The following is a 27,189-nucleotide window of genomic DNA, read 5'->3' on the forward strand; positions in this document are numbered from 1 at the left end:
CTCTTGGTGGGTGCGAGTGTCCCGAGAGAGGAGACGGAGGGCAAGGATGAGAAATCACAGACAGAAGCAGATTTAAGGTAATAACTCGGGTGTCTTGAAAGGATCCTGTAGTGCTGAGTGGGCAGTAAAGTGATGTGAAGTTCGGTGTTAAATAAGTGAAAAGCCATAGGTATCTGGAAAACCGTCTTGACTGTACATCCTTCTGTGTGTGTGTGTGTGCATATATGTATGTATATGTTTTGCCATTTAGGAAAGATTTGTAGAGGGAAGGTATTACTGTAAAGATGTCATGCTCTGCAGCTGTCAAAAGGAAGAAACAAATACAAAGTTACCAACTGACTAGGACAAGTTACAGTAAAGAACAAGACAAAAAATCACCCCAGTGGACTGTATTTTCTGGGCTCTGTGCAGTTCTGTTTCCCCCCTAACAGAAAGCAGACTGAAATTAGAGTGGCAGGGACAGTGGGAGATATGAATAGTTTCAGAATAAAGGGAAGCCAAATAGAGGAGGGCTTGTATCTTCTCTCTGAAGCAGTTTACTAACATCTTCGTTTCGTTTTTTAGAATGATAATAAAGAAAAAGAGAAAAGAATTGCACGAGGAACCTATACAGAAGAAGAAAAATGTGAAGACTGTCATTAAAATTGAGGAAGATGTTCCAACTGTCATTAAAATCGAGGAAGATGACAGGCTTGAGATAAAAACAAAAATAAGGAAAAAGGTACATTTTAAAGATGAATGTTTTGACCAGTCACAACCAAAGAACAAGAAGAAGAAAAACAAGAAAAGGAAAGTTGGCTCCAAATTACTCAAAGAAGCACAGTCAGAAAGCTTTGTGATTGTAAAAGGTCACCTGGATTCAGAACTTCAGGAGGAATCAGAGGAACAAATTAAAATTCTCAAAAAGAAGAAAAAAAAAGTCCCATGTCATTCATCCTTAGAGATGAATAATGAGAGTAGTGGCATGGAGCTTTCAAATTATCCTACAGATGATATTAAGAACACTGAATTTTCTTTTAAAAAAACCAAAAAGGATGCTGCTTTGAATTTGGAACTGGATGGTGAGGTAACAAAGAAAAAAAAGAAGAAAAGCAATTCTTCTTTTTCATTAGAGGACATCCAGGACAGTGAACAAAAGCAGTCTGAAAGAGTTTGTAAAAAGCCCCACAAATACATTTCACAAGAAGTAGCTTTTACAGGTGAAAACCATGACACACATAATGTCCAGAACGATGGGGAGAGTTGTGTGAGAAAAAAGAAGAGGAAGAAGAAGGATAAGTCTTACTCCTTTTTACCACTAGTAGATAATGAGGACAACATATCTGGAGTTCCTGGTAGGCCCATTGCATTAAGTGACTTCAGAAAAAGGAAGAAGCAGAATTCCTGGGAAATTACATTGACAAATAGAGAGGAAGAGGACACAACTGAGGACTCTGGGAGTATCAAAGAGACTAAGAAGAACAAGAACAGAAGCAAATGTGTTTCTTCCTCGGCAGGTGAAGATCAGCTAGACTGCAATCACAGCATTCCTGATAAGTATCTCCCAGCACAGCAAGAAGTTGACTCTGAGGAAGAGAAGCTGTCTGGAAAAAAGAGGAGGAAGAATTTCAAGGGTAGTAATGAAGTCACCAAGAAGAAAAAGAAAAAAAAGATTCACAAAGAGGAGGAGGAAACAACATATTCAAAAGTTGCTTTAAACAATGATAGTGCCTCTAAAAACCAAAAAATAAGACTACCAGAAAGAAATAAAAAGAACAAAGGGAGCGAAATGGAGCGAGCTGAGCGTGTAGCAGGGAATGCTGTAGATGGGGCATTATGCAGTAGTAATCACATGCTCTGTGACAGGAAAGGGAAAAAAAGGAAAAAAGCCCCACCACAGGACTTGGCTGAACAACCAGGTTCAGAAGCAAATGCAAAAAAGACAAAGATCATTACAGAAGACACAGGGAATGAGTCACTGGTAAGTTGTAAAGAGGAGGGCAGCTTTGCCCCCTCCTGCTAAGGAATCAAAAGCTTTTTAGGTACAGTTCCTACTTTGCAGGCTGTTCTGCCTGATCAGAATATTTGAAGTCAGTGAGGACCCCCACTATTCAGAAACAGGATTAGCTGATGTATTGATTTTAGCATATTGATTTTAGCTGTGACACGTGGGAAAGTATAACTTAATGCCTGGTGCTGTAATCATGCAGTGGTTCAGTCATGAAAATGTGAAAACTACAACTAACAGCAAGTACTGGCACAAAAAGAAAACGAGTGTGTGAAGTCATAAATGTTCTTCTTCGGTTGCTCTTCACAAAGTGGCAACACTCCTATAGAATAGGATTGCAGTGTCTTCAAGTTCTGTGGAAACCTGGCAGCTGCCTGGTGCCTAATGCTAATAATTAAATATAGATTTATGTGAAGAACCAGATACAGGCGTTTTTCACAAGGGTTTGTGAGGGAAATGTGTGCTTATCAGTCACGAGGTGAGCAGATGTTTTGGGCTTTTAGCTTCAGTTTCTCCTTTTGACCTTTCAAAGGACAAGGTGGTTTTATTGCTGGGATATATTTTCTAATGAAGTTGACATTGCCTTTTTGAGGCTGTTAGACATTATTTGGATTCTTGCAGCTGCTCACATTGTGCAGAGGCAAGATAAGCCTCACAATGACATGTAAACTTGCATGACCAGTTAAAATGAAAACCACAGCAAATACATTGCAAACTATTGAGGGGAAGGTGATACCTGTTTTATTTCTCATTCCCATATGCACCTCTGTCCTTTAATAATAAAAAATACTTCAGAGAAAGTCTCCTGAGGATTGAGAAGTCTGGGTTAATCAGTTCTAGCAAAATCTAGTTCCTGCCAGGCCTAATGACACTGCACTAATAAATGGCTGATGATGTTGGTCTCACATTTAACTGTGCCATAGTCCTGAAACATCCCTGTCTAACAGTGTGTCACACACTGCATGCCTTGAAAAATCCTCTGTGAGGCTTGTGCAGCAAGCAAAAGAGTAAGTTTTAAAGACAATGTGGAGTGATACCCACTTAATATCAGTGATTGGTGTTTTTCCCACTGGGTGCCATTACAGTCAATGTGTGCAGAGAGAAGAGGAGCAAGAAGTTGTTTGACTGCAGGCAGCATAATCCTACCACGTGTGAAGGTGCTCCTTTTCCATGGAGTTGGGGGAAGCTTGGCAGACCTCTGTGGGATGGTTTTTTTCCACTCAGTAGCCTTCAGCTGGTCAGCACCATGCTGGGAATTAGCAGGGATGGGGCTGCTCCCCCGTTCCTTGTCTGCCACTTGACCTTCCGGCTAAAAAAAAAAAAATATGCTGCAGTTGTTTGCAGAATCCTGTCACAACAGTTTTCCTGCTTGTTTTAGTAGATATAAAAAGACAGTACCAGGCCATCTAGAAGTAAACTGGGGGTTGGTTTTGGTTTCTTCTTTTCCTCCAAGAGCATGAGCTCTCCTTACTGCAGACGATGTCCTCTCATTTAATAGTGCGTGTATTGTACGTGTGTGTGGTGAAATCAAAGGTAGCTTTGGAAAATGAGATAAATCATTCAGGGCTTTTAATAAAACTGTAAACCCTCGAAAAAGTAACAGCAGGTTCTGCTGACAGAAGTATGTTACAAATCTTTTCCTTGTCTTCATTTCCCTGGCTGTTTCATGCTTGGATTATTATGTTAACTGTATCAATAGATCTTCCCCTTGGCCACCTTTTCCAGGCTGGTCTAAAGCTTATGGCTCTAATTTACCACTATCCTGGACTTATTACTTATCCTGTTATACTGGGTGCCCAAAAATCTTATCCTAATTATAAATTTGGCAAAGAAAGGCTGAGGGCAATGATCTAGGAATGCCAGTCACTGGGAGCAAAAGTTGCTGAGGGGCTGCACTCTGTGGAAGAGTGATCAGGACATGGTTGCCTGTGGACTCTGCTGCTGATTTACCTGCTGCCATCCGGCCCATCCCATCCTTCTGGGGCTGCTCTGTGTCATCCCATCAGCTCCCTGTTCCTCTCTCTCAAATGTGGAACTAATGTGCTGTTTGCTGCCAGTGTAGGAGACACTTGATGTGTGTGTCCTGCCTCTCCCTGTGCTCTTTCCAGACTGGAAGCTCCTTGGGGACCATCATCCACAATGCAGTTGTTTCTTGATTGTTTCTTCTTTTTTTGTTTGTTTCAGAGAGACCTTTAATTATTTTACCTGCAATTTTTAAAATATTCTAACTTTTACTCTCTCTGTCCCTTACTTCAAGTATAAATTTAACTTTAACAAAACAGTTTAATTTGAAATTACTCTGCCTGCAAGCGTTACTGTGTGTGCCAGTGATGTTGGCAGATCTAATTTAATGTGTGAACTTAAAAAAATCCTTTATGTTCTTGGTTAAAAAAAAAATTCTCTTTCCTGAGGAGAAGGTTTCTCCATAGAAATACACAGACTTAATTGGCATTTTCATCTTAGATCTGACTATTTCTTCTTGCCCCAGAATAGTCCTACTGATTGCTTAGTGTTTTAATTACTCTCATGGTAAGAGCTCTGTAAATTCTAATTAACCAGAATGGATAAAAATAACCATACAATCTTTTTTCCTGTTTTACAGGAACATCTAGATGGTGTAATTATTGTGCAGGAAAAAAAAGGAAACTGTGATGAAGTTAACATAGACAAGGTATGCTTTGTCTTAATTGTGTGAGATTGAAAGCCAGTCAGCATTTAATATATGCATAAGAATTGATACAAAAAACCTGATTTGTTGCTTCCCTAAATAAAAGTCTGCTTAAAATGTGCTTTACCTTCTGTGGGTTAAGTCCAAAATACACAGCTTTAGTCAATGTCAGAAGTTCTGAGTAGCTTGTTAGGTTAAATACAGGTTTCTTTGCCTCTCTTCACTGTTGGCAGTTTCAGCGTAGCTGTTGCCTGCAGTTAGAAAATCAGACATACCTGTTACAGCAAAATATTCATTTAACATACCACTGGAAAAATCACAGTTCTCGTGTTGAATGTGGGAAAGGATCACATGCAACTTTTTAATTATCCTTGCAAAATTCTGAAGATCACTAATTATTTTATACATCCCTTTTTTCCCACTGTGAATTCACACACAGAAGATAGTGTCTTATGCTGCATATGTCATTTTTTTGCACACCAGGTGAGGCGACAGGCTCTGCAAGAAGAAATCGATAGAGAATCTGGCAAAACAAAGGTTTTCAGTTCCAAAGTGGGACAGGTATGTATGAGCTTAGACCTGGATCTGGTGGAAATACTGGGTCCTAGAGCAAATTCCTGGTAAAAACACTGTGCTCTTTTCTCTGTGTGGCTCAGGTACGTGGCTTGGCACAACAGTCTTCCTTCTGACTGCAGAGTTAAGATCATGCTGTAGAACAAGTTGGTACAATGCCAAGAGAGTCTGAGAGCTGACAGTGAACTCCTTGGCATTGCAGTGTTCCAATTCCCATCATCAGTCCTCAAAAGCAACATTTTCTCTGGTTCCTCTGGAGAATGAGCCATGACAAATTGCTACAGAAGCATTTTCTGCTTACTGTGAAGTACAAATAATTCCAGGCTATGGATATAGCAGTCACTGAAGTGTATCTTGTTTCTTATCTGCAAGACTTTGCAGACATTCAGAAAGGGGCACATGTGGAAAGGTAAAGGGGGGTGACAAATGATAACACATGATATTTACAGGCAGTCCTCTCCTGGCATCCACATCTTTCCTCCACTTCTTTGAAAGATGATTATTAATTCCTTGCCTTTGCATCCTACTCAGCCTGCCTCCTGAGAGATTTACAGTCAGGTAGTGGAAACTGTTCCAGTAGTGTTTAGCAGGGTTAATAGGATTGAGGTGGAGAGAAAGCTTTGCTAGTAATCCGGGATTCTTAGTTGTTTTGCAAGACTGCCAGTGTGCCTAGAAAGCTGGAATATGCCTCAAACAAATGCCAGAAACAACTTCTGTAGATGTAACATAGTGGGAGGCAGCCTGTGATAGCTCTGGAACTGCAACTGTCTATAATGTCTGAAGTCATTGAGAAAAATGACATCCTTGGCAGGGGATCTCAGTTCCTTGGTGCTGATCTGTCTCTGTTTAGTAGCATGCAGAAGAATAGAAGCTGTGAAAACTAATTCATCAGCTCCACAAAGAGTGAGCTGGAAATGCTTCAGGCAAAAGCTGTGTGTAGTGCCTGCCAGCAACTCATAAAAAAATGTACAGAGTTTGACAAGCCGTGATTATATTTGCATCTGTGCAGATGCCTCCCATTCCAGAGGGAGGACTTATATTTATCTGCATGTGACTTAAGTGTATCTGTATGTGTATCTGCATCTGTGTCACAGACTGGGCTTAGACAGCAACTTGCCTTTGTACAAGGTAAAAATACTGAAGTGTTAGGGGTAGCTCTCTTTTAATAGGAGGTATTCTGGCCTGTGATTGTGGGTGATACTCCAGCCATGCATTTTTTTAACTTAAAAAAGCCTGCTAGGGCTTGCCTGCAATATTGTGTAGCGTGCTGTGTGTCATGTTGGCTGTCTGCTGGAGAATGACTGTTTCATGCAAGCTACAACTGTTCAGTTGGAAGGATTTCAGGTTGACATAAACACACCACTAAATTCACATTTTTTCCTTTGATGTAACCAGCTTAGTCTGTTTAATTAATGATCAGACATTCTTTCATTTAGTTATCATCCCCAATTTTAAAGAAAAAATAGGGAGTAGCAATCCTGCTGAAAATATTTATAAATGACTGTGTAGCTATTCCTCAGGAGTCAAATAAAACCCTTAGATAATGAAGCCTGTTCTTAGGTAAGCCAGAAGTTCATGAGCTTTGTAAATCATATGATTTATCTTGGGTTATCCACAAACAGCTGAAATATCATTTTACCTGGACATTGGCTCTTCAGAAAGATGCCAGAATCCTCAGACAAAGGAAAAATCCTGAAGGGGTGAACTAGTTCTAAAAATAAAAGGCAAATACAGTGAATACAAAGAAAACAGGAAACTGCAAGGGAGGGGAGGCTTTAAGAGCAGTAGGTTTAGTCCTGTTGGATAAGGGTTTTTGCACCCTTGCAATATTAGTTGTAATTAGTGGGATGAGAATGCCAATGTTACTTAAAGCTTATGAGGCAGATTGAACACTGTCTCCAAAACTAACATAACAAAACACTGCTGAAAACAACAGCTCCCAAACTAGGCAATGGGAAAATGAAAAGATAAACATACAAAGTGACAGTGAAAGAGGATTAAGTCTGACAGTTTTCTCAGAATAAGAGATGTTGTCTGGCTCTTTGAGCTAGGTAAAGAGAAGCAGAAAAGCCAAGGTTCCTAAAGAGGGAGGGAAAGGAGATTCTCAAAGCACATTAACTCCTCTCCAGGTTAAATGACCTGCACTGCTGGTGCAGATGCACTCACACAAACTTAATGTCATTCTTTTACCACATCCTTTAAGACGTGCTGCCCATGGAGTAACTGCTTCTTCCCAGCTTTGCCACCCTGTCAGGTTTTTGTAGCTGGTTCTGTTCTCATGGTACACAGCCAGAAATTATCTTCCTTGCTCTTGTTATTACTTACTTTTAGCGTTAACCTTGTTTTGCTTCACAGGATGCAAAGTTTGGACAGTGGAGTACAGCTGCTTTTAAAAGTTCTGAGGAAGAAATGAAGTTTTTCAGACTGATGGGTGGCTTTAAAAAGGGCTCTGGGCCTATCCAAAATCTCTCAGCAACTACAAACAAACCAAACATGGCTCTGAACAGGGAAGGACAGGAGAAGTTACAGCAGGCTCTGAAGATGGAGTTTGATAAAGCAATGGACTTGAAGCAACACAGAGGAATTGGTCTTGGATTTCAGCCAACTGCCAGCAAAAAAGGATACATAGACAAATATACATCTAGATCTATAAAATTTGAAGATTAAAACTCTGAAGTATTGAATGAAAATTCAGCAGGCAATTTTTTTTTTTTTTACTCTCCAGATCTTTTTACTTGAAATAAAATAATAAAATGTTTAAGAAATTTGATTTGTGAGGCACTTTTAGTTCAAGTTTTCAACTGCATACACTGGTGGAGCTGGGTCCTCACTTCAGCTAAACAGTAAGTTTTTGAAACCTTTAGCATATTTCTTCTACAAGGCAAGGCACAGCCTCCTTCAAAGACTGAAGATATGTGTGCCATGCCTGCAACTAGATTTTTTTTTTAATGCTGATTTAATAAACTTATTTTTAGCTACCTCTTAGTGACTCAAAGGGATTTTAGTTTTCTGTAAAATCTTCACATTTTTACACTCAGTGAGTGGTACAAAGTGATGAGGAGATGAAAAACATGCAACAAGAATGGTTTAATAATTTGGGTGGTATTTATTAGCAGCTTGCTAACTCCTTAAATATATGGTTCTGTCTAAACAGTTAGCCTTAACAAAACATTCTTGTGCAAAAATATATCTTAATATCTGTGTAAGGATTTAACTCATTAAGAATTTACCACTAAGCAAAAGCAGCAATAGGTGCAAGGTTTCAGCATGGTTCCCTACCATGGGAAAGAAATGGTGAGAGTGAAATTTTATTAGGAGTTATCAGTACATGTAACTAAATTTCACAAGGGTAAGGTGATAGATTTGTATACACAGACTCCCCCAGAACACACAGATGAACTGCAAATTGTTTTATTCAGTGATAGAGTACTTTGCAAATATAGAGTGCTTCGCATACATTTCCTTTTTCATTTGCAGGCAGCACTTAAAGATTCCTTCCATTTTACAAAACACGGGACTAAAATGAAAACATAAACATGTCTGTGCAAATGTATTGTAGAAATTAGAACAGTAACACCTCGGCCATTTTTCTCTTCTACTGGAACCAATAAAACAAATGCTGGCAGCATCCCAAAGCAGAGAGATTACTCAGTAGGATTATTATATTGAAATGCTGCTTTCTACACAGGAAAAACACTATTCTACAAGTGGGATGAAGTTTTGAGGCTGTGAATTCATTTGTGCAGATTATCTTCTTCCTTTTTTGTTAAAATTACAACAGATTAGATTTTGAAAGGCTTTCACTACCACAGAGGTTCAAAATACTGTTTACTGACTGTAAATCAGCATTTAAAATATTATTTCATATTATGGTAAAACTGGAGACAAATTCAGGTTAAATTATTGCACTCAGAACAGTTTTACCTTTACTGTGCCCAAGTAAATGTTTCACACTAAGTAAAAACACGCTGAACTCCTCCAGTCAGAACCTAGATCAGTGATTTTTGGCCTTGGCTGCATGCTGCCTTGTACAGGTGACTCCTTGGAAAAGAGACATCCATCAGGTCCTGGACTGCAGAGGAAGCCGAAGGGCCAGGTCTGCAAAGTGACTCATTTCAGGTTGTTGGCTTTGCCTCTTGATGTATTCCAGTGTTTTCACCTTGGTTTGAAAAAAAAGGGATTGGGAGGTTTTTAGTGTCTTTGTCTTATTTCACAGGCCATCATCTTTATATACACACCATCATGATTTTCACTGGCTCTGGGACCACCAAGGATTTCTTACTTATTATCATGGATATCTGCCTTAAAGGCTCTCAAATGCCACTTTCCAAGCTTTTACACCATGTAGTTCCTCCACAAAATAAAAATGCTGTATTTCTCTTAGAGCTAGTTTTCTGTTCTGAAAAAAAGTTACAGCACCCAACACTTTCAGGTTCCTTAATGCTCGACACAGGATTAAAACTGCTAGAAAGATACAGACCACTTGAAATAAGAGAAGCTGTTTATTCATTAAGAATCATTTAAAAAAATAAGTTGTTGGGGTTTTAAGATAATTTGGGGGGGGAGGGAAGAGAGCAACTTGTAAAGAGATTAGGTTTTTTCAGATCAAGAAAATATTACTTTTTTCCAAATAAAGAGTGGCAAAAGATCTTAAGAATTAAAGTTTTTCTGCATTATCTGTTTTCCTTACCATAGTCTTGGTGTCAGCAAAGCCATGTTTCTGAGCAAGATTCCAGAGATTGACTGAAAGCTGGTTTAGTTTGTTGTTTCGAAGATCTCCATGAGCTACAATAGTGTTAAAGAAATAGAGTGCCAGCTGGCTCTGCCGCTTCAGGGTCTACAAGGAAACAAAAATATTCCCATATTACCATGTAATCATCCCCAAACATGCAGCATAACCTCACTGGGTTCTCTGAACGCTTAGAAGTGCAAAGGGCACTCATTTTGTAACACACAGCAATAGTTACAAACAAGACAGGCACAGTTTTCAAGTTCCATTCAAAATGCAACACGTTATGATAATGAATCAATGTAAGTTGCTGGAAGTGAAATAACTACACCAAACTCCTACATCTCATATCACTTTGGCACAGCACATTATGTAGGTCTGACACATTTTTAACTCAAGACTCCCTACAATTGCACAGAAATCACCCTCCCACCAACCAGCCTTGCACTTGGAGCACCATAGCTCTATAATTTTAGAGAGACCACTATCATCAATCTAGATTAATGCAACTTCAGGCTTTTTTCCAGCAGTCTATTCTACATTTATTTATTTAAGCAAAGATTTTTTTTCCAGCTATTCTTTCACTGAAACTTTGGTTATACCAATATATTTACTCTATATTTGCAGCTACTTCCCCTAAAATTGCTGAAGAAGGCCCTTGAGGAGGACCCCTCCCTCATGGTACTCTGCCATGGAGGAGCACCAGCCTCTGTGAAGGAGTTCTGGGGCACAGACAATCCTGCACTAAGCTTACAGGGTGCTCCCACCCTGATCTGGAATGAGTGGAAAACAGAAATAATTAAAATGCTATTGCAGGTTCTGCTGATTCCTATAGAGTAAGTTTTCACAGTTAAAAGGATGAATTATTATCGGATGCATCTGAGCTGTAGTATTTGTTTATACTGCTCTGCTGCAGCTGTCCTTTGTTCTTTGCTCCAGAAGGCCCACTGACAAAGGCACAGCTCCATCTTACACAAACCACAGCAGAGTCCTAGTTTACAACACAGCTGTCAGCTGAGCACCCCGATTAATGAACCCTCTCAGTTCAGTTCATACTGGGGTAGCTAATGCACAGTGTTCAGAGACAAGGTTACAGGCAGCATGAGCCAGAGATTGGGGTAAGAGAAGTGCAGGGCCCTCCGACTCTGTGTTCCTGACACGGTACCGATGTAGCCACGCAGTCTCTGCCCTTTCCCTAAGGGACTGAAAGTAAATTAATTTCAGCAGAAGAGAGGTCAGATGCTATTAATCAAAGAAATGGCACACACTGAGCTATCAGTCCTCCAGATAAAGATGGAAAAGGAGAAAGCCATGCTATGGAAGAACTGGCCAACTGGAAAAGAGACCAAGCATGCCCCAAACTAGAAGTATCAGACTGCTACTGTACCTATGTGACACACTAGGTCTGTACATGCAGAGACAATCTGCCATATCATAAACCACGCACACACAATGCCCAGACCTGCTCAAGGCCCCACAAAAAGTTCCTTGAGCACTTCAGTAATTACATGAAACTGCCATGAAGACAGCTCTTCCTCTAACAGTCACCTGCATTAGCAATTTCCATCCCAGTAGCTCCAAAACTTGTTCCTATGCTGAAACTACAACCATCATTTGGGAGCACTGAAGTACTCCCTACCAGACACAGAAGTACAATTGATCAATCTAGTCCAGTAATAGAAACACAGAGCAGAAATACAACTCAAAAAGACAATAAAATGGAAAATAGCTATGCTTAAATAGTACTGTTGAATTTCTCTTAGGACTAACACTCTTCAGGGAAAAACAGATCCAGAGTACAGTGAGGTAGTCCAGGTTTTGCCACATCACCATGTATCCTGGATTAACAACATAACCTCTATTACCTCATTTTTTTTCCCATTGACCATCTAATACAAACTTCAGAGAGGTTCCTGGGAATTGCTTAGAGGTTTCCTCACAAGAAGTGAGGCAGTTCAGTTACTGGGCAGAATGCAAAAGCAGCAGTTCTCCAGTCTGAGTATTGACTAGCAAGGTTTTCCAGGCAACATCAATGCAAATACAAAATCTACTCTTCAAAATAAGAATGAAAAATTTTACTAATTTGAAACACAGGTACTTCAAAAAGGATCATCCTTCAAAAAGGACTCAGAAACAAGCTAAGAGAATGAGAGGTACACTAACTGCCGTTGTGCTGGGGCAGGTATAACAGACAGGATTTTGACACCTAGTCCTCAGTTACACAACAACAAGTGGAGAGAGAGGCAGGCTCAGGTATGCAGGAAATCCCACCACGACAGAAAATGAGCAAGGACTGTCAGGCAAGGCTTCCATGATGATGAACAGGAATGTTTGTGTAACATGGCACTGACCTCCAACCCGAGGGATGCATCCGTGCCAGCACACTGCCAAGCCTGGCAAGACTGAGTTGTGGGTGGCAGCCCAGCTCACAGGGTATTCACAGGCAGCAAGGAGAAAGCAACAGCTCAGCTATTTGGCAACCACACACATCATGGGACTAGCAATTCCCACACCAAAAAGAACTGCCAGCCTTCTAGGCAGCACATTTTCCATAATCCTTGGAATAATGCTGATGACAATGAAACAAAGAACAAACTACATCATGCCAGAACGTGACCCCCTTGTGTTCTGACCCCTCCACCAAAAAGCAGAGTAATGTCCAAATTTCATATAGCATAACAGAAAAAAAGCATAGTCTTTCATACAGTGGGCCATGTAACATTCTGTTTCAAAAATTCTACCTCTTCTCAATTTAAAACACACCCCCACACTGAGAACTATGTCCAACTCTGCTTCTAGTCAAGTATTCAAGCACATGTGAAATCAACTGAAGTTGTTATGAGTTTATATAAAATTAAAAATCAGTTGTGTTGAAAGAAGAAGCCTCAAGAGCATTTCTCCTGCTCCATTTTTGATACTTACTATAAAAACTCCAGTATCTACCATGCAGTACATGTGAAGACTGCCACCCTAACATGGCACTGCCAGGGGCACAACAACATGCTCCTGATAATTTGGATCAAAAGACATGTTTGAATAAAACATACATTTATTACTGAGTAGCAAGAAGCAAAGTATTTACATTTCTACAAAACCTGGAGCATAAGACCAGTCTTCCCCACACACAGAGAGGATTCACTGCTACTCTCATGACTAGAAACAGCTTGAACTTTACAGAACTGTCCAGAATTGAAAATTTCCATTCCAACACTGTCACATAAATGAAGCATTCTCTAATACTGTGAAAAGACCATGCTGTGTTAACAATAAGATGCATTGTTCTCTTCCAAATTGCCATTTTGGTGAAAGGATTTTATTGTGAGAAAAATTTATTTTCCTTTATAGCTTTTAAAGGAAATGGACCAATAAAAACGCAAAATCATCAGATGCTTGTTCATTTAAATGAGTAGCCAAGAAGATGAATAATAAAAGGTCACCAGCACTAAAGCAATCCAAATACCACAGTGATTTTATGACCAGTTCTACTTTAGCACAATTAGAGATCTCTGACAGTATTCTCACCACTTCTACTTCCTCAGCAACAACAGCTTCCTCAAACAACTATTCATTCTTAAAAAACAGTTTTAATCTAAATCTCTCAAGGACTTTTATTCAACAATGCAAAACAAACGCTCCCCCTTTGTAAGTAAGGACGGAGAGAGGAGTAAATCCAAGGCTGCAGGGGCAAAGGCAGGGCAAGGACCTATATCCGTGCTGCTTAGCTTTAAATCCAGTTTTCTATGCAACGACGGCTTCAGTGAAGTAACACAGGACCCCATTACTCAAAGTATTATGCTTGAAAGCAGAAAACAATTAAAAAAAGCCTTTCAGAAACCATGGATTTATTCCATATAGGATTCAGATGCAAAAGAACCCTTAATGTACAACCCACCGCCCTGAAAACTGTTAAAAATCTCCTTCCAAGACCTGCTTGGACATTCTTAGCTGTGCTAGAATGGTTGTTTTCTGCTATTACTGCTCTGAAAAAGAACTACCATTCACTGTGGTGGTGTGTACAATGATGCAGAGGCATTTGGGCAAAGGATTTATTCATCTTCCATCTCTACAATTGCTCAAGGAAGGACAAATAGGATAGCAAAAGCAGAGAAAAAGCTAAACTTAGCACAGTGTCCTCCCAATATGTATCACTTAACACATTCTGTATTGGCAAACGCTACGGGCTACTGTGCAAACAGGCTATCTAAAAAATTCCATCCAATCAATCACCCCCTGCCCTCCCATTCCAGGCTACAAGCCATAAGATTTCCATCAATAGAAGCTGTCCAGTAAGGGGTGATTAGGAAGCTGTGGAGGGGTTCAATCTCAGAAGCAGGTACAGTAATAGAACAGTGAGTTCTCCTTATTTCAGTAAGACTGACAGCATTAGTCACCTGCCTTTCACATACAATCCATTAAGCTATATTTGATCCCTCAGAGCCTCTCAACTCCAATCAAGAAATCCAATAAGCTGGCTGGAGTTTTCTTTATTTAATATTGAACAAATATACTAAAATCAGGGTAAAGACAAAACACCTTTTTTCTCCCTCTGTACCTCTCTCCTGACTTCATCCTAGTGTCTGGGGTCTGAAACTTTTACTAATTATAGATGGCTTTCATTGCATTTTACTCAGGAATAGACTAACTGCGAATTCTCCCTTTGCTCTTCACAGAATTGGACATTTCAGGTTACTGCTAACTCAGCTGGCAAGAAAATATGGTTTATTCCCTGCCCATGGCAGGGGGGTTGGAGTTTCCAACCCAGAGCATTTCATGATTCTGTGATTTACAAAGTTGAGAGCCAAGAGGAAACAACAGAAGGATGGACACAGGGCAGATTTTAGGTATGACCATACTGCCATCAAAGGAGTGACTGTGGCACTGTCTCCAATTCTATCTTAGGCCAATAACTGCAATATCATCATCACAGAGCTCATTATAGTCAGAAAGACTCACAAGAAAAAAGTTATCCTACACCGACCATCATATTTCCATGCCCAAATTACACCAGGACTCAAGCTGGTTAATTTAAAGCTACCTCTAACCCCAAAGAGCATCACGTTTCCATAACCAGACTACAGCAGGACTCAAGCCAGTTAATTAAAGCTCACTCTCAGTGCAGAGTGCTGCTCTGCAGTGATCACTCTGTACTGCAGCACAGTCACTCCTTGGTGCACGGCCACAATCAATACCACGGTGTGCCAGAGTAGCCTCTGCTGCCTGTCAGCTCAGTGACCCACCCCTGGCAGCACAGAGCTGAGCAGGAAACTTCTGCCTGCATCTTAAACATGGATTATAACTGTGGCATCATCTGCTTCACATCATTAGGTGCCTCCACCACAAGCCTGCCTATGTGACAAACTCACTTTTTAAACAAGTAAAATTACCCGATTTCCTCCTGTTAAAAGGCTCCTGGAGCTTTCAAAAAGACCAGTGCCTGGTCAAAGATGGTGTGTTTCTTCAAATTACTTTTAGTTTGTATTGAATCAAGCTGAGTAAGAACATACCTCTTCTTTTCCAAGGGTTTTCAGATGATCCAGGATCTGTGCTATCACTGTTTCACACAGCTTATTAATTTCAGCCAGGAACTTGGAGTCTCCACCATACAAGGCATCATTGGAGTCAACTGCAGAGATGAATTCAAGCTTAGGTCTGGCTAAAGAGCTATGCATTTGTTTGCTACAGATTGATAGAAGACCACATGTGGAAGTTATAAAATGACCCTCCTCCATGAAACACAAACAGAACAATGTTGTTTAGGTGCCTACCACTCAGTTGCCAACTACGTGCTTTTGATTTTAGGAACACTGAAAAGAATCTTCTAGCTTAAAGCCAGTCCTGTATTCCCAGATGCAGCCAGGCTCAAAAATACCTGCTAGACTTAATGCAAAACAACATATAGTGTGAATTTTCACTTTTTCCACAGAGACAGTGCCCCCATCACTTTAGAAGAGTATGGCCATTATCTTCAGTGGTAGCAGGACTAGGCCAAATAGTTTTATTTGTATTTTACTGTGAAATAGGTTACAAGAAATTCATAGATTTAAGTGTAGTCTAGGTAAATCAGAAAGAACAAAAGATAAAAGATGATCCCCTGTTTCCAAGTAAACTTGATTTTGAGAAGCTAAGGTACATGGTGCATCATCTAACTACAGGGTAAAAATTACAATTTATATTTCCATGCTTGTCTCCATTATAATCTCCATTATAATTCCAATTTCTCATTTCAGGATTATGCAGCTATTTTTGTCATATAAAAAACTGAGTGAAAGAAAAAGCAGCTAAACCACACTTCCTTACAGAATTTGAAGAGCAGATTTACTGCAGAGTAGTAGTTCGACTGACAGCTATTTTCTGTGCTGCTAACTGCAAGAGATATTTTGTCATGGGTGGTAACTCTGACAGACTATTCACCAGAAGAACTACAGAATATATTCCAGTCTGCCTCTCTGTGAAAGCCCTGTGCAACTAAAAGAAAAAATCAAAGTAGCTTGGTCTCTGACTCACTAATCTTCCAGTATGCTTTAAAAGACTCAATTATTTATTTTAATTTAGTAATCTATAATCAGAAGACAAATACTCAAATTTTAAAGCATATAAAAATATTATTGCAAAAAAGATGATGGTTATTTTATAAAATGTAAAATCTTTAGAATTTTCTAGCTATTCTGAAGATTTTTATAAATTATCACCACAATTTCCAAAACTGAAAGCCTGTCTTTGAAGCAGCAAATACATCATTTAAAGAATGGAGTCTAGGCTTTACATTTTGAAAACTGGAGTTGTTAATAAATGTGAATGAAACACCAATGATAAGTATAAATCAAGTTGATACTTAAGACTAAAAAAATCCTCTCCATATTTTTAAAGTTCTAATATTTACTTGAATAGTTCACAGTTACAAGCATTTGCACCACCATCACCAGGAGCAAACTAAGTAACCCACTCTGTACAGATTCACTTTAAAGAACAGACCGTGCATCTGTTCAGGAGCCACCTCCTGTGATTATTTTAAGTTACAATACCTGGAACTGGATAGAAAAATAACCCATTCTGTAAGTCTGGCTACCATTGATCTTCCTTGACGAGGTACAGTGGTCACACAATACTACAAATTGCATGGTGGGAACGCCAGGACCCAGAGCCCCCCTCAGGAGTTACCTTTATCTACATGGTAGATATATGCTTCTTGAGTCATTGCAGACAGCAGATGCAAAACATTAGTATAAATCCTGACTTTGTCATCGCTGTTATCCTCCCAAGTATAATCCTGGATCACATTTAGTAATCCTCGCACAAGAAACAACACTCCTTGCTCTGGATGGTCCTACAGAAAAGAAAAAAGATGGGTCAAAACCAACACCACAACAACCCCCCGAAAACAGGATTATCTGCAGTCATTCAGTGGTTTAGAGTCACAATATAAGCTCCATAAAAGCAAAACTACAATATAATTAAAGTTGCCAGCTACTTTTCTCAGGTATGCTTCCTGCGAATCCTTTTAAAAATTTGTTCCAGTTTCCATCTAAAATGTCCATTTGACCCATAATCAGAACTTGAACTAGGCAGCCTCTACAAAGTTTTGAAATGTTTTGTTTTCTAGTCACAGGGAAGTAGTATAAAATTAATTGTCAGCTTCTTAACAGCTAAGCCTCTAAAATTAAACACTGGGTAGATTTTTTTAATAAAATCATGTCAGTAAGCTGTAGTATATAACATATAATTATGAGTTTCAGAAGAACACCTACACTGGGAAGTCAGAGTTACAGACAACCTTTTAACATGAAAGGAGTAGAAAGATGTCTGCTTTACATAAGCTGGGAGTTTTTGCAAGCAGCTTTAACGCTGCACCAAGTTCATTTCCAGCTGGCAGGTGGTGCAGTGATACCAACACACATAGGACAAATTACAGTCCACTGAGGACATTTCCTTCTGATCTTCTGTAAAGTAAATAGAAGAAAAAATTACAGAAGCTAATTTCTGAATCCTGGAATCTCATTGCAAGTTATTCTTCATTACTGAATCTGAGGGGTCCGCTGGAATAAGGAGAATGCACTGCTCTGATGAGGAGGATTTGGACAGCACCACATTGTGCTGCTTCACCAAACATGGTCAAATTAAAACGGAAGGAGAAAACTATTAGGAATGTTTCAGTGAGGAGGAACAACCTACTTTTTCCAAGAACAAATGAATATACCTCAAACTTCTCTTTTTCTAGTCTTCCAGATTAATTTACAATTTTCCCTCATCTTTTACCTATAGCTGAAAATATTGGAAGGAAAATTATCTCTCTCTCTCTCCATTTGACAATTAGTTAAAAATTGGAAGGGTGTAGAATGGTAGTACTTTGTGAAATATTCATCATCAGAAGAAGGTTATGCCAAAACACATCTTCTAAATATTGTTTTCACTCAAATGATTAGGCAGCCTATAACAAAGTAACTGAAACTAATAGAAACTAGAGCTCTGTATTTTTCCCCTGCTAAGGTATTGGATTTTTTTGAGTGCTTAGGTAATAAAACAGTAACTGATGTTTACACAATTAAATGACAGTAGATTTCATTCTACCCCAATCTAGTTAAGTGCAAGGTGCTACTGAGGCACCTCCTCCTCCACAGGTTCTGCCTCCCCATTTTCCATTGGGGTGAGTGATTTTGCAGCCAATGACCAAATCAGTTCACCTTGCTCGTAGAAAACTAATCACTGTATCTGCCACTCCAAAAGCCCAGTCTACTCTAAATTTTTCAACAGGAAAGTCAAAATAGTCTACCAGCCCATGTGCTGTTCACGCACACACAACTCACCGGAACAACTAATAACGTGGAAAAAAAATTACAAAGGAATTCCAGGAGGAAGGCATCAGAAGGTCGCATCTTTCCATCTACACTGATCATTTTTGGCACTTCAGGAACAAGGCTCACTGCAGCTTTGAAAAAAGCATCAGCTACAAAACAAAAACAGAGTTGCTGTATTATCACTTCAGCCACGATGGTAGTCGTGCCTGTGGCCCAATGATTGCTCTAAGTTTGATTCCAACAGATTACAGAAAATGAACCTGTGCTTAACTGCAAAAAAACTCAAGACTCAGCAGTCAAAATTCTGTGGTAATTCAAGTGATGGTGTTTCTTCAAAAGAAATTCCCGCCTCATTCAAGACTTTTGAAATTAGAACTCTTCCCTTTTGTGAAATAAGGAGACACCATCATTTCACATATAATACATATATAATAATAAATAATATTAATATAATAATATATACTAATAATATATAATAAAGAAATTAGCACATGATCAAAATTGACTTATCTAAAGAAGTGCTTATGCCAGGAGCATGGGGAATCCAAAGGGGGGGAAAAAAGGTTTGTGCTATCTTCTTTACCAATTCATTCACAAAAGGCTGTTAAAGTTATAAGGAAGTTATATACAACTTCATTTCTCTAATTATTTATAATACTTAAAAGTAAAATATTAATATAGTACCAGAACCTGAGGTATTGTTAGTTACCTAGATAAAAGACTTCTTTCCAAGAATCACAATACAGGAATTAGAGAAACCATCCACCATTGTGGCCTTGGCAAAATAGCTACTAAGAAGTTTTTCATAACTCTTTAGTATGTCTCTAAGCTTACAAAAATAAAAATTCCAAACACTAGAACATCTATTCCTTGGGTTATTAATATTCACAAATTAAAAGCAACAATATTTTCCCTCTTACACTAGATGACCCCCTATATATGCTGAGTTCACAAAAAATTTCTGACAGCAACATTGTTTTGCACTTTCTTGGCTACATTTCAGAATATCCAAGTATCCACATCTCACTTGAGTTGTTCAGCCATATACTTCAAAGCATCCTTCTGAATTAATGCCGTGTCTTTATTTTACAGTAACAGGTACCAAGGCCATGAAATCAGATTTTATCAAGGAGAAAAGAGAGTTCTTGGTGAAAGCAAAGAGGTGTTACATGGCTGGGATGGAGATACCACTGACAGGCAGGCATGGACATTTCCAGGAGTGCAGCTTGCTCTGGAAAAATTCATTTGAGACTCCAAGAAAATTTGCTAAATATAGTACCAACTGATATCTAATTTAAGCTTATGAGGAATACCAGGGAAACATGTGCTTTGGAAAAACTGTAGTTCTTCTGACTCTTATTTCTTTTCAGCACATGAGGGCTCAAGCCTTTCTGAACTTTTCAGTGCTTAGAACACAGACCCCTTCTGTCACACATCGTACCTCCTTTTATTCTGCACATTTATTTTGAGGTGAAAGAATGTTTTTTATTTATTTTCAAATAACATACAAGTTTAGACGGCCAACCCAAAAGAAGGTAAGTAATCTTTCTCTGAGCTTTATTAGAGGAAGGAAAGTAGCAGCAGATGTTCATTCTAGCACAAGTAAATGAATCGCTGTCACTTCCACAGTTGTCTCAGCAGAAAAAAAAATAAAAGTGCATGTCCCACATCACCATACAATAAAAACATGTGACCAGGCAAACGAAAAATGTGCCTCAGAGAACAGTCTGCATACCAAAGTACCCATGTCTGTGCAGAGAACACTCCTGTTATGAAATAACTTCAGAAGGCAGGACAAGAATGACCTGAGCAGCAATCAGTCTGCACAGTGAAAGAGCTGCTAATACCTCACCCTAATTTACTGCTCTCCCAGCAATCACAGTCCTACACATTCTCCTCTAAACTTCTGCCCTAATGCAAACCCAAACCCTCTCATCTTCACTTCGAAAAACTGAAATTTGATTCAATTTACTGTTCTGGCCCTCCTGCTGTTGCTGTGAATGAGAAGTGCCTTCTCATCTGGCTGGGCAGCTCCAGAGCCAGGAGCTCCCTCATTAACGGGCTGGGAAGAGCAGCATGCCTGGCTCCTCTGCAGGTGAGTGCTGCTGGAATGAGGAGAGACCTGCCCGCCCCACAGACAGCTCAGCAGGCCCTGCCTGGGCTGCCACGAGTTCTGCTGCACTTCCCACTGCGCTTCCATCTTTTTCTTCCCTACCCATGGCAGTCACAGAGCAGCTGCCCCTGGGCTTCTTCACCTGGCTGCTGTCCCTGCCCACTGCCACAGAGTCACCCTGCAAACCCCACATACTGTCCCAGCACAAAGGAAAGACTGGGGGGCTCTTGCCCCACACTTTTAATCCTTGTTTCTTGCCTTTTTCCTCCTGCTTTCCCCCCAGTGCAACAAGGCAAGTCAAAAAAGCAATACAGCACAAAACAGCTGTATTTTACTTCAGTACATCCGCTAGTCCTGGCAAAGGAAAATATGTTCATTTTGCTACAAGTCCTGCCAATCTGTGCTAACCACAAAATGGCTTTATGCTGGAACACTAAAAGCACATTTATCCAAGATATATGTGCTTCATAAAAAGCAAAAATAAATGCATATTCATGTGAAGGTTTTTATTACAGACTGCAGAAAGCTACTTGTCCTCCAAACACTACCACCCTATTCACTTGCAGGGAGGTGTCAGTATGCATCACATGCTCTGAGTTTGAAGAAGTTCACTAAACAGGGTGTCACAGACCTGCTATTTTCTTAAGAAGTATGAAATGAGCATCAGTGTTTAATTCTGAACTACCTTAATTACAAGGTTATGCAATGGTGCTTTCTCTGTATCTTTAAAAGTCAATTTTTAAAGCTATTACTGTAGAGATGTTTTAAAACAAAACCCTACACCGCTTTTCCTGGCTTCCAAAAGGTATAAGGAACCACTAAAAAAGCATCAAAAACCACAATGATGTTATGTTCTTGATTAAAAAAAAAAAAAAGAAAGGTAAAAAAGGCTTCTTCTGACAAAAGATGCTGTTTCCTTATCTGCCTAAAGTACAACACTGCTTCTAAAGTGACCCCCTGTTAAACTGGATAAGGGGAGAGCAGCCTGTGCACTACAACAAATCATCATGATGAAGCCTTCCCAGACTGCTGTTAATATCTTGTGCAGTGCTCCGAACATAACATACTTCATGCTTCGCTACATTTATCCTTTCACAGCAGCTCCCTCATTTTGGTTGACCATAATCCTATAAATCTTTCCCCCAAGCATACATGCTGACCTTCAGGCTACAAAAACTAACAGTCTTGGATAACCAAGTCAGCACTTCCATTAATACCCTACTACACAAGGAAAAGCAAGTGATATTGGTGGTGGATGTTTTGCTGTTGACAATATTCATGAGGGCACATGTACACACACATTTAATTATACCTACAAACAACTTTATTTACCTCCATATATTCCTATATATCAATCTCTTTAGATATAAAAATTCAGCTTGCATTGTATTTGTTGCATCTGTGATAGCCAATTAAACTGGACAAATTTAAGATTTCAGGCAGGCAAAAAATCAAGAAGGAACAAAGCCATTAGAGATGGAAAAACAATTAAGCTCCTTAAGTCCACCTTCAAAGAGCAAAAGGGAGCGAGCTTGACATACCTACCCAAACTATTTTTAGACCCGGGTACAATTACACCAGGCTAAGTCCACCCAAAGGACAAAACCAGGGACCATACACAGCCTTCTGCATTCCACACCACTGTCATGTCTCACAACACTGTCAAACCTAATTTAATACTCTGAAGATTTTGCTTCCACATCTGACAGATGCTGGTAATTCAATGAAGCCTTGTACTCCAGCACAAAAAAATTAATGGGAAGCAATTGTGGAGATTTTGTTGCCTTAGTTTTTCTGTTAAAGAAATTAATCCATTACTGTTTTGACAACCAAGCGTTGCAAACATATGAAACACCTTCTCCTCACGTTAATGAGGTCACTGTGAGAGTTCTGCCACATTGTTGAAATGTGGATTTCCCTTGAACTACTGAACATTATTCTCCATCTTAAAATTATCTGCACATCACTTCCAGTCCAGAAACTACAAAGAATTATTTGAAGTAACAAAGTTGATATCAGAAAATGAATGCCCTGCTGCTTGGTGAACTGGAATGTACTATGTTAATTCATACTATGAATTAGCTGCAGATAAAAAGCTAGTTATGTGGATGAAGCCTGCTAGAGCCAGTTTTAGGCATAGCTCGAGCAGAGGTTGTTAGCAAGGCCTTAGTACTTCCAACAGCACACGGAGGTGGAAGGGAAGATGTGTACAGGGAGATGACACAGGATGAGCCAGAACACTGGACACAAGATACTTTATTCTTAAGTTGTAGTCAGTAAATCCAACACACACCATCACTACCCCCCCAAAAAACACCACAAATTTCAGCCTGCCTCTCTGCATTCCACATAATCCCTAAAGATTATGAGGTAACACATCAGCAGGAGTCTCTAAAGAAAGCTCCACTAGAAATACTGGAAATTTTGAAATAAGAAATGCTATAGGTAAATACTAGGTTTCTCCTTGTTATTATGAGGTGAAAAAAAAATCCAATGAACAGCCATATGGAAAAACACGATACAAGGCTAAAGAGTCAATATGGTATTTGCAGAGAGAAATCATTCCTCAGAAGTTTCTCAAGTTTTCCAAAGAACCACCAAGTTTATGTTTAAAAGTAACTCAGTTAATACAAATATCTGGGTTTAAAAAAATATTTAAGTGTTCCTTATAGAAAAGGCTCTTTAAGCAACTAAGCTGACAGAAGATAAGGAGGAAAGTCCTCACGAGGATACATAACAATAAAAGATGGGGTGGGCAGGGAAAGGAGTGGGAATAAAAAGTTTTCACAGTGGAGCAAAAGGACTACTGCATTCCTTAAGGTTTTGCAGAGACATGTCCTTATGATGAGCTGGGAGGTGACAATGTTTGCAGACTAGTCTGGAACGCGAGTGCAAAGCATCACAGATGGATCTCATGATTCTGAGCAATAAAGCAGCAGATGAACTCTAATATTAGTAAGGCATGTGGGGAAAGAAACAGCCCTTGCTATAAGCGCAGAAAGATAAGCTCTAAATAGGCTATTTACACTCATGAAAGATTTTGGAGTCATTATAGACGGTTTCCTGAAAACTACATCCTAAACAGCTGTCGAAAAGGCAAGGCAATTATAAGAATCATTAGGAGAGTAATGGAAAACTGAGGTGTCATTGTATCACTTATATAGCTGTTGTGCATTTATACCTGGAATACAGTCCTGATCTTCCCATTTCCAAAGGGACAAAAAGATTAAAAAGGTGCTAAGGTTGTTTCCTTATTAGAAAAGACTATACTGACAACAAATTCTTCAGAACTTACCAACTCCATCATCTCACAGACAGCAAGAAAATGAATTCAGAATGACTGAATTTTGCTCAGTATAACTTGCAGATCAGCTGCAAGCTCTAAGACATTCAGCTAACAGGTAACTATGGAACTCACTGTCACATGAAGTTACAAAGGTCAAAAAGTAAAGATTTATTAAAAAATTAAATTCCTAAGGATTGGTCCATTTATTTTATTAAGTACTATGGTCCATACACAAGCTTTGTTGAAGGATGTATTTAGATCACCTGCAGCTGAAAGCCAAGAAGCATCATTATACATTAGTGTTCCCTGTAGGTTCCCTTAGTAGATGCTACTAGACACTTTCAAAAACAGGTCATGGGCTAGACAGACTTGAAGAACTGACAATCTGATACAAAATACTAGTCTGAAAAGCTTACAGAGACAGAGATGTCGTCTCTCTCACATCATATGGAAAAGCTATTGGCTGGGATAAAGAGAGGAACAACACAAAGCTCAGGGAATGAGAGAAGTTTCCAGCTATGGAAATCCCAGGTAACAGTACAATTCATAATTCTGTTCAAATAAAGCAACATTTAGCATTACTAGAATTACTGGTAAGGAAAACAGTATCTCACCACTTTTCCTCAAAGCTCCTTTGCTACCTTCAAGGAAAACAGCATTTAAAAACATAACAGAGACAACATACACCGATCTCACCAGAGAAGCAATAGCTGAAAAGTCCCAAAATCTGTAATCAGGAAAATCTCTTCAAATTCTTATTTCTCTAAATTCTTTCCCTCAAATTCTCTCTATTTATATTCTTCAGATCTATGAAGATTTTAGGAGATTAGGAAAAAACACTAAAAATTGTTATCTACTGCTACTGAGAAAATACTCTCAAACATTAATAGACTATGATTTAAAATTACTTATTAGATTTTCCATACCATACTTTCTCCAGAGTTTGGCTGAAGCCTGTCGTATTTAGAGAACATTCATGGAAAAGTAACATATTCTGCAGTAGAAAAGAAATTACTTTTGCAATCTACTAGGTGAAACTGTGTTTCAGCTACAATTGGAGAACAGAACAAATACCTAGAAGTACATTAAGCACCGTATGCTTCAGAATTGAAATCCGCATTTGGCAAACGAAAAGGTCTGCATCAGTTGGTCTGAGAGAGACTCCATTTTCATAATTTTATGTTTGACAGTATCCCACTGAAATTAGTCACATAGAATCAGTTGAATTACCCTATTCACTCAGCATGTTACTTCTGAAGTGAGGCAAGGATTTCACAGCCTTTAAAACAAAACTGCTGCTTAACACACAGTACCAGAAAGTTACGTCATCTCCACCCACCTGCTGAATGCTGTGACCAACAATTAAAAACTCATGCTGGCTGTTCTCTGACAGACAAAAGTAGCATTTCCACAGGGAGGAAATATGTGCAATTAAAATAATACCTATATCTCAGAAATCCAGAGGAGTGACACAACGGAGCATGCTTTTAATCTCAATTTAGTCTCAGCACTCCCCATGGCAGGAAGCATGACTGATGAGAATTTATTCCTCTCAGCATGCAGTATTTAGTGGCTCAGCTAAAAAAATGAAAAGCCCATTTCTGTAAAATCTCTTTTTCAAAAGTGAGCTCTTAATAGTTCTCCAAGGGTACAAACTATGCATCCAGGACAAAAACACCTAAAACATTTTAAACATAATTACAGATTCATTTTATTTAAAGCAGCTCTTGGGAGCTGGAGACAAAAGAGACAATAGCCATGTTCAGTACATACTGAACAGCATGCCCAGACAGACATCCATCAGTGTATTAAGATTGGAATTTCATGAGCCTATAAATTCACATTTCTGACCCAATTTCATTGTATTAGAGAAAATCTATTCCAAGAAAGATTACAGTTACAACTTTCTAATACTGAAGTATTTGGGTGAGTTCAAACACTTGATTTGTGTGGCAAATCCCAGCAGGCAAGGCTCAGATTTGATAGAGGAAATGGGAATAGCAAGACACTAGGACTGACAGCCTACTACTGCTGCCCCTTGAGACTGGGAATGAGGTAAAACCAAACCCCTCCAGTTATAAGCAGATTAGCTGTGGCTCTCCAGTTGTTGGTAGTTTATCAGTGCAATCCTCAGACTCATAAACTTTATTTATTGTTATGACTTGCACATCCTCTTTATAAAAAAAGCAATTTTTTTAATTCCCCTTATCTACCCCAACATGTAATTCTGCTCCTTTTTCAAGTTAGATACATTGCCAATTCAGAGAAATCTCCCTATTGCCAATAGAAGTTGTGGAACTCAATTTTGTTATGTGTTTAAGTGAAAACTCTACTCACTGAAGTAGCTAGACTCCTCCATAAGAACTTAAAATTAAGAAAAACCCAAGAATTTAATTTGTTAAAAACAACAGCTGGAATCTTTAAAGACAAACTGCACACACACACCCATGCACACTCCACTGCTGACTGAGCTATCACATCAGGTACATTACCTTTCAGTTTTATTTCTCTGCACAATTTTAAACCAATTAAGCTAATCCAAATCAGCATGAAATAAGGGTTACAGACAAAGCACAATTTCACTTCCTGGCCTAATGGTAGCATTAATTGCACACTCTTAAATCTTCATGCTGCATTGGTTTTAGTAGATTGGTGTCTAACTGGCATCAGTTAACTGAGTAAACTGACTGGATTGAAATTTGCTGTTATGAATTAATCAGTACTTCTTACCTCTTCTTACTCATGCAGTTAGGATACAGATTAAACTGTGTTAGGAGTAACTTTCAAGGACACATTATCTGACTTCAGTGCATCAGCATATGGAAAGACATTTCACAAAAAATGTCCCAAGACAGTGCCTAACTGGTTAACACATGCTAAATTACTCATGCAAGTGACATGTCTCTGAATACAAATTATACTCAAAATAGTTTTTCCAAGGAAGCAAAAAAAGTGTGTAACAATAAAACCTTGGTAAATGAAGTGAGTTACTGAATACCAGAGTTTTGCACATGCTTCATTTTAATAAAACTGGAGATGAA

General features: G+C 39.0%; 2 protein-coding genes across 4 annotated transcripts in view; one reads left to right on the forward strand and one right to left on the reverse strand.

Moving 5' to 3' along the window:
• The first annotated feature begins 6 nt into the window (after nucleotides 1-6).
• KNOP1 (lysine rich nucleolar protein 1) lies at nucleotides 7-7,918 on the forward strand. Its single transcript, XM_018067391.3, has 5 exons — nucleotides 7-77; nucleotides 565-1,960; nucleotides 4,590-4,658; nucleotides 5,139-5,216; nucleotides 7,584-7,918. The coding sequence occupies exons 2-5, from the start codon at nucleotides 566-568 to the stop codon at nucleotides 7,893-7,895; spliced, it is 1,854 nt and encodes a 617-aa protein (XP_017922880.3). The 5' UTR covers nucleotides 7-77; nucleotide 565; the 3' UTR covers nucleotides 7,896-7,918.
• A 705-nt stretch (nucleotides 7,919-8,623) lies between these two features.
• The window catches only part of VPS35L (VPS35 endosomal protein sorting factor like), a 50,011-nt gene continuing 31,445 nt past the window's right edge, over nucleotides 8,624-27,189 (reverse strand). Inside the window, exons 27-31 of one of the 3 annotated variants that reach the window (XM_029957767.1) lie at nucleotides 18,759-18,898; nucleotides 17,116-17,281; nucleotides 15,462-15,580; nucleotides 9,919-10,065; nucleotides 8,624-9,387 (exon numbers count right to left, since the gene is read on the reverse strand). In XM_029957767.1, the coding sequence (XP_029813627.1) occupies nucleotides 9,289-9,387; nucleotides 9,919-10,065; nucleotides 15,462-15,580; nucleotides 17,116-17,281; nucleotides 18,759-18,898 (671 nt within the window). In that variant the 3' untranslated portion in view covers nucleotides 8,624-9,288. Of the gene's footprint in view, nucleotides 9,388-9,918; nucleotides 10,066-15,461; nucleotides 15,581-16,259; nucleotides 16,423-17,115; nucleotides 17,282-18,758; nucleotides 18,899-27,189 lie in introns of those variants that run through there. The other 2 variants (XM_029957768.1, XM_029957769.1) reach the window with 2 other exon arrangements.

Source organism: Manacus vitellinus, unplaced genomic scaffold (assembly GCF_001715985.3).
Source record: "Manacus vitellinus isolate BGI_N305 unplaced genomic scaffold, ASM171598v3 scaffold_12_pilon, whole genome shotgun sequence".
In the NCBI taxonomy this organism is placed as follows: domain Eukaryota; kingdom Metazoa; phylum Chordata; class Aves; order Passeriformes; family Pipridae; genus Manacus; species Manacus vitellinus.

What these genes read in the sequence shown, in the direction of transcription:
- KNOP1 (XM_018067391.3), top strand. Translation starts at nt 566, where the DNA reads ATGATAATAAAGAAAAAGAGAAAAGAATTGCACGAGGAACCTATACAG. An exon ending in ACACAGGGAATGAGTCACTG is followed by an intron (nt 1,961 to 4,589) that starts GTAAGTTGTAAA and finishes CCTGTTTTACAG; the next exon opens with GAACATCTAGATGGTGTAAT. An exon ending in TCAGTTCCAAAGTGGGACAG is followed by an intron (nt 5,217 to 7,583) that starts GTATGTATGAGC and finishes TTTGCTTCACAG; the next exon opens with GATGCAAAGTTTGGACAGTG.